This window comes from Barbus barbus, assembly GCF_936440315.1.
Source record: "Barbus barbus genome assembly, chromosome: 16".
Taxonomy (NCBI): domain Eukaryota; kingdom Metazoa; phylum Chordata; class Actinopteri; order Cypriniformes; family Cyprinidae; genus Barbus; species Barbus barbus.
Window position 1 is genome coordinate 18,573,331 of NC_136744.1, and position 12,217 is coordinate 18,585,547.

The following is a 12,217-nucleotide window of genomic DNA, read 5'->3' on the forward strand; positions in this document are numbered from 1 at the left end:
TATTCAAATAATTGCTCGTGGAAAATATGTGCAGACGCAGACCAATATATAGGAAAGTATCGCTTCACTGTTTGTTACATTTCGGTTTTATTGGTTTGTATCGCCATTGTTTTTCCCTCGGATCTGCTAAACCCAGTTTGTGGGGTTTCTCACCCCGAGAGCCACATCATAACCAAATCTACCTTAACTTTGCCAACCCAAATTCACTCTAGCTTCTCAAAGCAAACAGGCTTAGCCTATATATATAAATCCTAAACATCCAAATAAAACAATAAGGAAATATCTGTTTAACGTTCAATATAGGAAAAACGTGGTTGTCTGAGGTTCCTGTAATTTGGGATTACAGACTCATGGTCCCTCCTCTCATTCAGCGTTTTTCATCTCTTCGACTGGCACTTCCTTCTCTGATGGTCAATGTTTCTGCTCTTGATGGTGAACTTTATCTATTAGCTCGATGTCTTCTCTGCAACAGTAATTCACAACATTTAGCATCATGTTGAAGGTGGTTGTTGAATCCGCCAAAGGAATTCCTAAAAAGACACTTGGAATTCCTGATCCTATAGCAGGAGTCATCTTTAAGGGTAAGTCTTCACGTTTTCCCCTCGAGGAGTGCTTTTTATTCACTTTTTATTTATTTGCATTTATGAGGTCATTTGTGCGTTTGAAAACCTTATTAAACTTAATTAAAAAAGTTAACGGATTTGAACTAAAAAGTTGAGTTGTCGATGTCTATTTAAATATATATAAAAATATTAGGTTTTCTAAAGAAACTTTACTTCTTATCGTAAGTTTTTGTCTCATACGTTTGAGATGGGTTTGTTTACATGTAAAAGAACAGCAAATTTCCTTATAAGGGCTTGGAATGACCCATCGTTAGTGAAACACACGTCCCTCCCATAGGCTACAGCACTGTAAAAAAGGGAGAATGTGCAGTTATTTCAGCCTTAATATTAAAGTTTACTTTGGTGTTTTTTTTTTGTTTTTTTTTTAGGTATTCCTGTATATAGCACATTTTTACACTGTAGTCGCTAAAACTAAATATATGCTAATGTATAAACAAAGGATGAAATGAATAAAAATATATTTTAAATATAATATTCAGAGTTACTGTGAAGCTGTTATATTAATATCATAGCTGATGTAGTTTGATTGATCATAATATAGTTAAAGAGACTTGACAGTTTACTCATTTCAATTTACAGGTGAAAAAAAGAAAACAAAAGCCATCGACAAAGAATTAAATCCTGTTTGGAATGAGGTCAGTATAAGTTATAGTGTTTTCTTTTTTTGTTGGACCCTAAAATGATGTAATTTAAATAATGTATCAAATGTGAATAACCAAGACCTGATTTTGCCATTTCAGATTATTGAGTTTGATTTGAAAGGCACACCGTTGGATTCCTCTTCATTCATTGATGTGGTTGTGAAAGACTATGAAACCATTGGAAAAGACAAGTATGTTGCATCCACCACTGTTTTAATGTATGGGCCTTTGTGGATTCTAACAAGCCATAAAATGGCAAGCATGGTCAAAGAAAATATATTTCTTTAAGTTTCCCTGCAATCACTTCACACAATCATTTCACACTGTATGTAAATATGACTGAAGTTGAAATCACTGCAGTGTAAATGATAAACCTACAGGAGTCTTGTACTTTTGTAAAAGCTCTGTGAACTTTTAGGAGCAGCAGTGAGTTGGTGAGATTAATAAGTGGAGTGCAGAGTTACACATGAAAGCCTTTAAAATACCTCTGCCACACCTAACCACCTTGTCTGAACTTGCTGAGTTAGAGACTCTAAGCAGTCCAAAGTAGCACCTTGTGAGTCCTTTAAAAGGCTTATTAGATACACATGCAGTCAAACCTAGCTGGGTCTTAAACTAGTGAGCATTTGGTTTGGATCAGAAGGCTGTTCTTTCTTCCATGTGGCAAGTTTTACTGTGCAAATTCTGCCGTGATAATGAACTTTCCATGAGTCACGCAGATGACTTCTTTTTTTTTTTTTAGTTTGCAGATTTTCATACGTTTGCACATACTTGCTGAAGTTTGTATTCTTTGTTGCCACAGTCTAGAGAGTAACATAGCAACAAATGTAAAAATAAAAAAGGTAAACTAATCCTAGTTTATGACTCATAAGTAAATCATGTGCACAATTTCATTTTTTTCTTTTATATCTTTTGGACGTGTTCTTTAAGCCTATGTTAAGTCCATTTCTGAAGACCAGTGATTGTTTGACAAAGGAAATGCCAGCAGATATTTTTGGCATGAAATAAAAGTGCTGGTATGTGAGATTATATTTACTGAATATTTACAGAGAGGGTTTAAATATTCCAAAATGATGTTCTAAAACAGACAAGCTAAGACCAGCAGTCCTTCAAGTATGTTTATAATGCAATAAGTCTGTCTTAAAAAAAAACATGACAGGGTGATCAGGACTGTAACACAAAGTAGTATGATTGATTGATTATGATTTAGTGATTAGACAGATCATGATTGTACAATTTCCATGTCTTACACAACAAATAGGTTAATCTCCATGTGATGCTGGCCACATGATGAATGTATCATTCGTGATGGTGCTGTGCAAACAGGATGTGTCTTTTACCAATGTGAATGCTTGTAATGTGAATTATTTATATTACACTCTTACTCACTTCAAATTGTGTGGGTCTCCACAGAAGTTGTTGACAAGCTGTACATAAACTTAAGGCATAAAGCAGTACAGAGAATTTGTGTTATCAGGCGTACCCCCTCTGAAGTTGCTCTTTTTGTCCCCTCTGCTTGGCACATAATTCTCTGGCCTATTGTAATTGCTTCCAGCTGTTTTCCCTCTGTATTTAAGCTTTTGGATCTGCTGTACAGTATCCAGGATTTAAATGGGATGTATCATGGAAAACACAAACATACTTTAACATTTACAGCACGGTTTATTAGACATCACAACCACACTGTTGTGAAAAATATTATAGAAATGCTAAAAAAAACGCCTCTTTTACTACAAACAGCAAATGTAAAAGTGCCCTAAGTAAGAAAGTAAAGTAAGAAAGTAAAGTAAAAAAAGTGTATACAGTACATCACCGTTCAAAGGTGTCAGGTAAAAAATATTTTATTTAAAAAAAAAGTATACTTTTTATTCATCAAAGACACATTAACAGTGACAGTAAAGACATTTATGATGTTTCAAAAGATGTCTATTTCTAATGTTATTTTTGTACTTTTATTCATAAAATAAATGAATTGTATTCATAAAAAAAAAAAAAATGCATTCCATATTAAAGGGTAACTAAACCCCTGGTCAGAGCCTAACTCCACCAACTGGCAATATTTGAAAAATGCTGGAAAAGTGGGCAGGGCCCAGCGGAGACAGAGGGGATGAACCGAGTGCGAGGCTGAGCGGGGGGCGTGATTACATCATTACCAGCAACACTACACCTACGTACCATCTTAACCACTGTACTAAATAAATACAGATAAAGCTAATGCTAAAAATCTATGCTAACTTAATGCTATCCTAACTGATGCAATACTCTGCTAATAACTATGCTTCTAACAATACTACACTAACAACTGTATGCTAATTAACTAACTAGGCTACACAAAATAATCTTAATAACTATATAAATGGCTATGCTAACTAGATGCTAATATACGCTATCCTGATCGTTTTCAATACTCACAATTCCAACTCCTGACTCGCTACAGTGGATTTGACGGAACAAGATGTTTTTATACCAGGGGCTGACCCTATGCCAAGGGCATGGTGAGCTCGTGCAGGGGCGTGGTGAGCTCACGCAGGGGCGTGGTTAGTAAGTGCCATCATACGTCACAGGGATATGCAACGTCCAATTGGAAAATTCAACTGCAGTAGGCACCGTTCAACCTGAAGAGGCCAGCACTCCATTTTACACCATATATTGTAGAATTAAAATACTTTATAACCAAATGTCAAGGCATTTACTCGAATCAATGCACAGCACTAATAAAGACACAGTCGTGACTACTAAAGACACAGGGGCAGTCGTGGCCTAATAGATAGAGAGTTGGACTTGTAACCCGAAGGTCGTGGGTTTGAGTCTCAGGTCCGGCAGGGATTGTAGGTGGGAGGAGTGAATAACCAACACTCTCTCCACCCTCAATACCATGACTGAGGTGAGACCCTTGAGCAAGGCACCAAAACCCCCAACTGCTCTCTGGGTGCCGCAGCATTGGCTGCCCACTGCTCCGGGTAAATGTTCACTACTGTGTGTACATTTGGATGGGTTAAATGGATTGGGTTAATGAGCACAAATTCCGAGTATGGGTCACCATACTTGGCCACACACCACTTCCCTTTCTTACAGATCATTAACTCAAAAAAGTTGTTTTAGTGTTTAGTTACCCTTTAAGCAGCACAATTGTTTTCAAAATTTTTAATAATAAGAAATGTTTCTTGAACACCAAATAATCATATTAGAATGATTTCTGAAGGATCATGTGATACTGAAGACTGGAGTACTGATTGCTGAAAACGTCTCAGGTTACGCATGTACCATGGTTCCCTGAAGGGAACGAGACGCTGCGTTGAAACGCTAGGGGAACGTCTTCAGCGTGACCGCGCTCTGAATCACGTGTGTAATCTGTCCAATGGATGGGCGAGACGTCATAGGCGGGTGACGTCACCGACCGGGAAGCATAAAGTCACGTGTGGTAGAACCGGCATCAGCTTCTAGGAGTGAAGCAACCGTTCGCAGGGATGTCGGAAGTATGGCCCCAAGACGCAGCGTCTCGCTCTCTTCAGGAAACCATGGTTACATGCGTAACCTGAGAAGTTCCCTTCCAGGAACTCGAGCTGCGTCGAAACGCTAGGTTTACGAGATGCCCACGCTGCCAGACTTCCAAGTCCCTGCCCTGTGTGTATCCCTCAGGAGCATGATGAGGGCGAGAGAAGAGCCTGGAGTGGCCCGCATATCGAGGCCATAAAACCTGACGAAGGTCAGGGACGTGGACCAACCCGCAGCTTTGCAGATGTCCTGCATAGGAACACCTGCCAGAAAAGCCTTGGATGCCGCCATACTTCGGGTGGAGTGAGCCTTGACCCCCAGAGGCGAGGGGAGATCAGAGGACTCGTAAGCGATGGTAATAGCATCCACAATCCACCGACTAAGGGTCTGTTTAGAGGCAGGCAGACCCCTCTTAGGAGGACCGAAGCATACCAGCAGTTGGTCCGTCCTTCTCCACAGGGCAGCTCTGTGGATGCATGCGTCCAGTGCTTGCACTGGACACATACAGTTAAGCTTCCGCTAGTCGGGCTCCCTGCGCACCACGGAGGAAACGTGTAACAAGGGGGTGCTTACCCATTGACTGGCCACCGAGAGGGACGTGGTAGGCTGATAAAGCCGCCACGTAAACCCCCAGGGTGGAGTGGGCTAACCCTGCAGAGAAATGAGCCTGCAAGAACTCCAGCATTGTACCAATCGGGTAGTTAACTGGGTCGAGCTGGCGGTCTCCGCACCATGGAGTGAAAAGTTTCCACTTCAGGGCGTACAGTTTAGCATCCAGTCCCAGTGGAGCTGGAGGAACTAGAGAGAACCAGAGGGGACATTGCGATGTCTCCTGAGTCACAAAGAGGTCCACCTGTGCCTGGCCAAACACTCTCCATATCTGCTTCACCACCAGGGGGTGAAGCATACATTCCCAGGCAGTTGATGTGCCACGTAAGATGGCGACCACTCCACAGACCGTGGGCAGGGTGGCTATCCATGACCGCTCCCCAACTAGCATTACGCGGTGACAAGGAGCTCCCAGCACCGGGCCCTAAGAAAAGAACCAAGGACGTCTCCACATGTCTAAGGCACATAGGCATCGCCGCATGACCTTGATCATGTGAAGTGGGTTTCCCCTCGGGGAGAACCCTTTGGTTCTGAGCCACCACTGTAGGGGTCTCATGTACAGCAGGCCAAGAGGTATCACGTTGGACGCAGCTGCCATCAGGCCCAGCAGTTTTTGAAACTGCTTGACAGTGAGTGACCGGCCTTCTTTCACTCTCTTGACTGACGTGAGTATCGACTCGATCCGAGCAGGGGACATGCGTTCCTGCATCGTGGTCGAATCCCACACCACGCCTAGATAAGTGGTTCTCTGTACTGGAGAAAGCACACTTTTCTTGGTGTTCAGTCTCAACCCCAGCTCTTTCATGTGCGCGAGAACGACATCTCGATGTCGAATCGCCAGTTGCTCCGATTGAGCTAGAATCAACCAATAGTCAATGTAATTGAGTATGCGGATGCCCTGGAGTCGCAGAGGAGCCAGAGCAGCATCCACACACTTCGTAAAAGTGCGGAGTGAGAGTGCAAGCCGAAGGGAAGAACCCGATATTGGTATGCTTTGCCCCCAAAAGCAAACCTCAGGAACTTCCTGTGAGTGAGAAGGATGGAGACGTGGAAGTATGCGTCCTTTAGATCATTCGTGACAAACCAGTCCTCGGACCTGATCTGAGACACGACCTGTTTGAGTGTGAGCATCTTGAACTTCAGTCTCATGACTGAGCGGTTCAACTGACGCAGATCTAAAATGGGACGCAACCCTCCATCCTTCTTTGGAACTATGAAGTACCGGGAGTATGAGAGTATGAAGTACTCTCGAGACTGGCCTCTGGTGTACTTAGAGCTGCTAGCTCGGTGCCCTGAAGCGGAGGACCGGCAGGAGACGGCCGAACTAGCTACTCTAGAGACCCCTGAAGGGGTGGCGAGCCTCTCAGCTCCACTACGTTTCCGGGCGGAAATAACTGAGAGAAGCGCTTGCTGGAGACCGCTGGGCCCTGGAACTCTGGCAGGGTTGGCAGACTGATCTCCTGAGGGCACTGAGGAGAGGACGGACACCGTGTAATGCGGTGTAACCCGCTCTTCCCCAGAGGGGCCTGCCCTCATAAGTCTTGGGCCATAGACATCAGGACTGCCTCAGCTAAAGTCTCCTATTGAAACGACGGTCCTCAGACCCGCGTCATTTCTAGGAAGACTAGACTGATAGAACCAGAGCCTGCTCAGGCAGGACCCAATGAGACACGCTTGGCAGGGGCTCCCACACTGCCAAGTGCCTACTAAGGGAACCAGTCTCTCGAGAATGGCCTCTGGTGTACTTAGAGCTGCTAGCTCGGTGCCCTGAAGTAGAGGGCCAGCAAGAGACGGCCGAACTAGCTGCTCTAGAGACCCCCGCAGGGGTAGCGAGCTTCTCAGCTCCGCTATGTTTCCGGGCGGAAATAACTGAGAGAAGCGCTCGCTCGAGACAGCTGCGCCCTGGAACTCTGGCAGGGTTGGCAGACTGGTCTCCCAAGGTCACTGGGAGGAGACGGACACTGTGTAATGCGGTGTAACCCGCTCGTCCCCAGAGGGACCTGCCCTCGTAAGCCCTGGGCCACGCCCATCAGGGCTTCTTGGTCGAGGACCTCTTAGACTGAAGGACGGTCCGTAGATCCGACCCAGAGCATTTGCCATCTCTGCCCCGCCGCGGGGGGGGGGGCGCGAGTAGCAACGCTCTGCTTTTGTGCAACACTCTATATGAGGAGCTGGTACGCGCGAGGGCTGCTCCCGCCCAGCAGCCCCCTGAGCTAGAGATCGGTGAGGGAGGAACCGCTGGAATGCCACCACTTGTTTACGGGCCTCCTGGTACCTGCCGACGGCGGAATTGACAGCTTCGCCGAACAGGCCAGAAGGCGCAAGCGGGGCGTCCATGACGAAGACCCTATCTTTCTCCTTCATGTCAGATAGGGTCAACCACAGATGTCTCTACACAGCCACCAGCGCTACCATAGACCTTCCGGTGGCACAAGCGGTCTCTTTGGTGGCGCGGAGACACAAATCAGCAGTTCTATGGAGCTCAGAGATGTCATCAGATTTTAGCTCCTCTCCCTCATCTTGCTCTTTAAGCAGGTCGGCTTGGTACGCCTGTAACACCGCCATGGTGTGCAGACACGCACCAACCTGACCTGCAGCCGCGTACCCCTTCCCTACCAGCACTGAAGTTGTGCGCAGCAGTTTGGTGGGCAAGGTCAGAGCCTTCAGAGACGACGCCGCGCCAGGGGACAGATAGCTTGCGAGCGTCTGTTCCACCCGGGGCATGACGTAATGCCTCGGCAACGCTTGCTGCAACAGCAGCTCTCACTCAAAGGGGGAAGAACCGCACCGCGGCCTTCCAGCCCCGAGCGAGAGCGCTAGATCTGGGGAATGCAGGTGGAGATAGGGCGAACCCTCAGCAGTGTCGGGACCGGAACCGCGAGATCATACGGCGGGGAGAAGCACAATCGGACCCTTTTCTTTAGAGCTGACAGCGCGAACTCCGTTTCTATGCATTTTTTACGCTGCTATAAAGATGACGTCATTCATAATATGCTTGTGCAAACAATGTTTGTGCAAACACGGCAATTTTCTCATCGACGTCCACTTCCTCGGAGGAAGACAGGCAGAGCGTCGAGCCCTCTCTCTCTGGGGGGAAGAAACCACGGGGCAGGTTTCCGAACCCAGAGAGCGGGCGCTGGATCTGATGGGAAAGGAAGAAGATAGGGGCTCGCCCATCTTCATTCCCTCCACCTGATCCAACTGCGATTCCCACGAGCACAGCCGTCGCTAAATGTTATGAAATAATTATAATAGGGTTGTGTAAATACAAGGATTTTCCCCATGTCGAAATCTGGTGGTTGAGCCTAAGTCATCCTGATTCATCAGCCACTACAAAACTATACATGGTCTCTTTTAGGTGTCTTTGTGAGCTCTTAGTCAGAGAGTTCTTACTGGACTAGTCCTGGATGAGAAAAGCAGAAATGAAACCAAATAATGTAGTCTTTGTTTTTCAGATTTTTACCCTATTCTGAAAACTTCCATTATTAAAACTTTCTCTGGTGTTGTTTCACTACTTAAAATCAGTTTAAGTAGTGAAACAGCACCAGAGAAAGTTTTCATAATGAAGGTTTCAGAAAGCGATTTTATACTCGCATATACAACATTTTATACTTTTATATACAACATTACAAACATAAGCTGTATGTCCAATTTGTGTTAATATTGAAGTTTGCTTCCCTGTTTGTTTAGTTTTGTTTTCTTCTGCTTTCTAGATTAATTGGTTCTGCAAAGATCTCTCTTAAAGAACTGGCTGCTGGTCAGACCAGATCTCTTCCTTCCAAGAATATTCCTCTAATTAATGAGAAGAAACAGGAAATAGGGGTAAATATTTTTGTACAGTATGGACTAAAACAAAAATAATGATGCTGACTAACTTAGAATAATCTAGCAAAACTATTCTAACTGTATTTCTCTGCATTTACTACTTTAGGCAACTATCAGTTTAACGATTGGTTATGAGCCTCCTGCAAGTACTGTCCCAAACCCAAATGATCAAAACATGGGAGATGGCCAAACTGGAGAAACTACAGGTATTTTTATTTTCCTACATATTACTTTCCTACATAAACTGTTGTTCTTTTTTAAACCAGTTGGGTTAGACTGCCCTACAGATCTGCAGGAAGATTTTGGGCATTTGTGTTTACATACCGTATGGAAATGATTGATGCAAATGAGAGACAGAACATGGATCACTCACAATCAAAAAGGACACTCTACCAGAGCCTGCCACATTGTCTCTGTGTGCCTAACAATAACGATTCACATTTTAACTATGCTGTAAAACTAGGTCATTCAGTAATCAATACAATATTGCAGTCAAAAGTACTGTATCAACACATTTACTCACATTTACATATCAACACCTACATATAGTATTCATCAGCCTGGCAAAGCTTTGCTTTGTGAAGTTAACATAAGTCATTTACATCTAGGTGTCTTAAAGGTACAGTAGCAAATACGGGGGTCACTGGGCCATTGCCTTTTTAAATGGTACACCTTTACATCTTATTTAATCCCTAAAGGGTGGATATTAGTACCTTAACACTAGAACCGCCGGGGGTCGCTGTATACCTAAAACCGCCAGCGGGTAAATTTTACACACGCACATTACAACTGTTTTATATGGCTAAAGAACACATTATTTTACTGTATTATGCCACTGTCTTCACAAAGAAGTGTCTAGAGTCATGAAATGATTATGTCTAGTCATCAACTATATTTTTTGTCCTGTAATGTTCAAGGCTTTTTTTATACAGGCCACTAATCACTTTTCATAACGGTCAATATAAGCTAAACAAGCACTGACAACGAGAATTAGAAGGAAGTAAATACATATTTGGGTGGTGTAATATTATACTACAATGTCATTAATTAATATATTAATAATAATAATAATAATATGGGCTAATCATATTAGACAATATATTAACCTATGTTATTTAAATGACTAAAATAGCTATATAGACAATAATGAGCAATAATAATTTACCACACTGCATGATACAATGACAAATTCAAGCACAAAACTAATCACCTAATTAATTATTAATTTGTTTAATTTGTTGAATAAGAGAACAACACCAATAAACTTCGGGTAACATATAAAAAAAAGGTTTTATTCATTAACAGTTACATCATAGATCTGATTTTTTTCTTCTTTAGGAAACGGGCAGACTAAATTGCACCACAGGATCGAACGATAAACGATAGAAATGGCAAAACAAAAATTAAATAATTAATCCAAATTTTGAACAATTATGAGTAACATTAGGCTAAAACATAAATATTATATCTTGATCGCTGTCAGATGCTGAGCCGACCAGGATGCATTACTTATCTCACTACCATACTCTCCATCGCTCGTGGTATTTAGTGCTTCTTATGCCTCTTCAGCATCCATAAATTGCCTACTTTTACTCATTTTGTCTTTATTTATTAAACTGATAACTGCTAATTCAGTGAGTGAAAGGTGTTGCCTAGCAATGTACAATGTTAAAACATAAGCGTCAAGAAAATGACAGCTGGAAAATACAGGCATTATATAGTGGGTAAATTTGACCCGCTGGCTCTTATAGGAATAAATGCCCCGTTTTTTGATCTGGTTTTATCAAAACAATTTTAACAACAGGGGATTGTAAATCACACAATTTTAGTAAAAGTCAATGACTGGGAGACTTGAATGTTTCATTGAAAATCTGTTATGTACATTTGAAAAACAGCCACGGGTAAAATTTACCCCGTGGCGGTTCTAGTGTTAAATGTACATATTAGTTTTTAAAGTACATATAAGTACCTAAATGGTATGTTTTGAAAGGATACCCACCCCACTTCAGAAACATTTGTCTTTTTTATGTTATTTTTATATATTTATTTATGTATTTATATACAGTATATCTGTTGGCTTTGCTTCTAGTTGGCGAAGAGGAGAAAGGTGTTGATAGTGATGAAGATGCCGGTGATGTGGCTGAGCCAGGGGCACCTGGAGTTTCTCCTTCTGGACAGCCAAAAAAGATGGTCCGTACAACTCGGAAGCGACAAAGAACTTTGGCCAACAAACCCCAAGATTTCCAAGTATGTATTCCTCTTGCTAAACATCCTATCTGAGAAGTCGTTGAGCTTTAATCTGCTGACATTGTTATTTGTACTTAGATCCGTATTCGAATAATTGAGGGTCGACAGTTACCCGGCAATAACATAAAGCCAGTCGTCAAAGTAAGTGTGTGTGGACAGACACACAGAACGAGGATCCGAAGGGGAAACAATCCATTCTTTGATGAGGTATTTTGGGTTTTAATGTGCCCATCTGAATTTGTCTGCTTCCGCTTTACTCTGCACTGTACCTGTTTAGGCTAAAAACCTCCTGGCTGACTTCCTTTCTTTTTCCCTGATATTTCTGTCTCTCTCACACTTGCCTCAGTGAGTCTACAATCTCTTAATTTCACATACATATTCGGTTGCGGCTACTTTAACCAAAAGTTCTGTTTCTATTACAATTTCATGGCCTGAGAGAGTGCTGTGTTGTGAATATAATTTAATTTAGATGATGGTTCCACAGATTTTCTTCTACAATGTCAACATGCTGCCTTCTGAACTTTTTGATGAGAGCATCATGATCCGGGTAAGATGGGTCTTTAGATCATCCTGGCACAATACAAGCTCCACAAGATGAATATGTTCCTTGATCAACATTCTATCAACCAATCAATCATAGCCCCCAACCCTATGCCTAATATTAAAATCTGAAGACACTGATTGGTTTATAACAATATTGTTCCTGGATCAAACAAGGATGAGGATACAGGAACATGTCTTACCTGTGCAAATCATATTAAGTAAATAGTTTTATAT

At 42.7% G+C, this 12,217-nt stretch overlaps 1 protein-coding gene across 1 annotated transcript in view; it reads left to right on the forward strand.

The window, feature by feature from the left end:
- Window positions 1-359: 359 nt before the first annotated feature.
- The window catches only part of myofl (myoferlin like), a 31,895-nt gene continuing 20,037 nt past the window's right edge, over window positions 360-12,217 (forward strand). Inside the window, exons 1-8 of the mRNA XM_079437493.1 lie at window positions 360-581; window positions 1,203-1,258; window positions 1,364-1,455; window positions 9,082-9,190; window positions 9,300-9,399; window positions 11,283-11,440; window positions 11,519-11,647; window positions 11,925-11,987. Coding sequence (XP_079293619.1) covers window positions 494-581; window positions 1,203-1,258; window positions 1,364-1,455; window positions 9,082-9,190; window positions 9,300-9,399; window positions 11,283-11,440; window positions 11,519-11,647; window positions 11,925-11,987 — 795 coding nt within the window. The 5' untranslated portion in view covers window positions 360-493. The remainder of the gene's footprint in view (window positions 582-1,202; window positions 1,259-1,363; window positions 1,456-9,081; window positions 9,191-9,299; window positions 9,400-11,282; window positions 11,441-11,518; window positions 11,648-11,924; window positions 11,988-12,217) is intronic.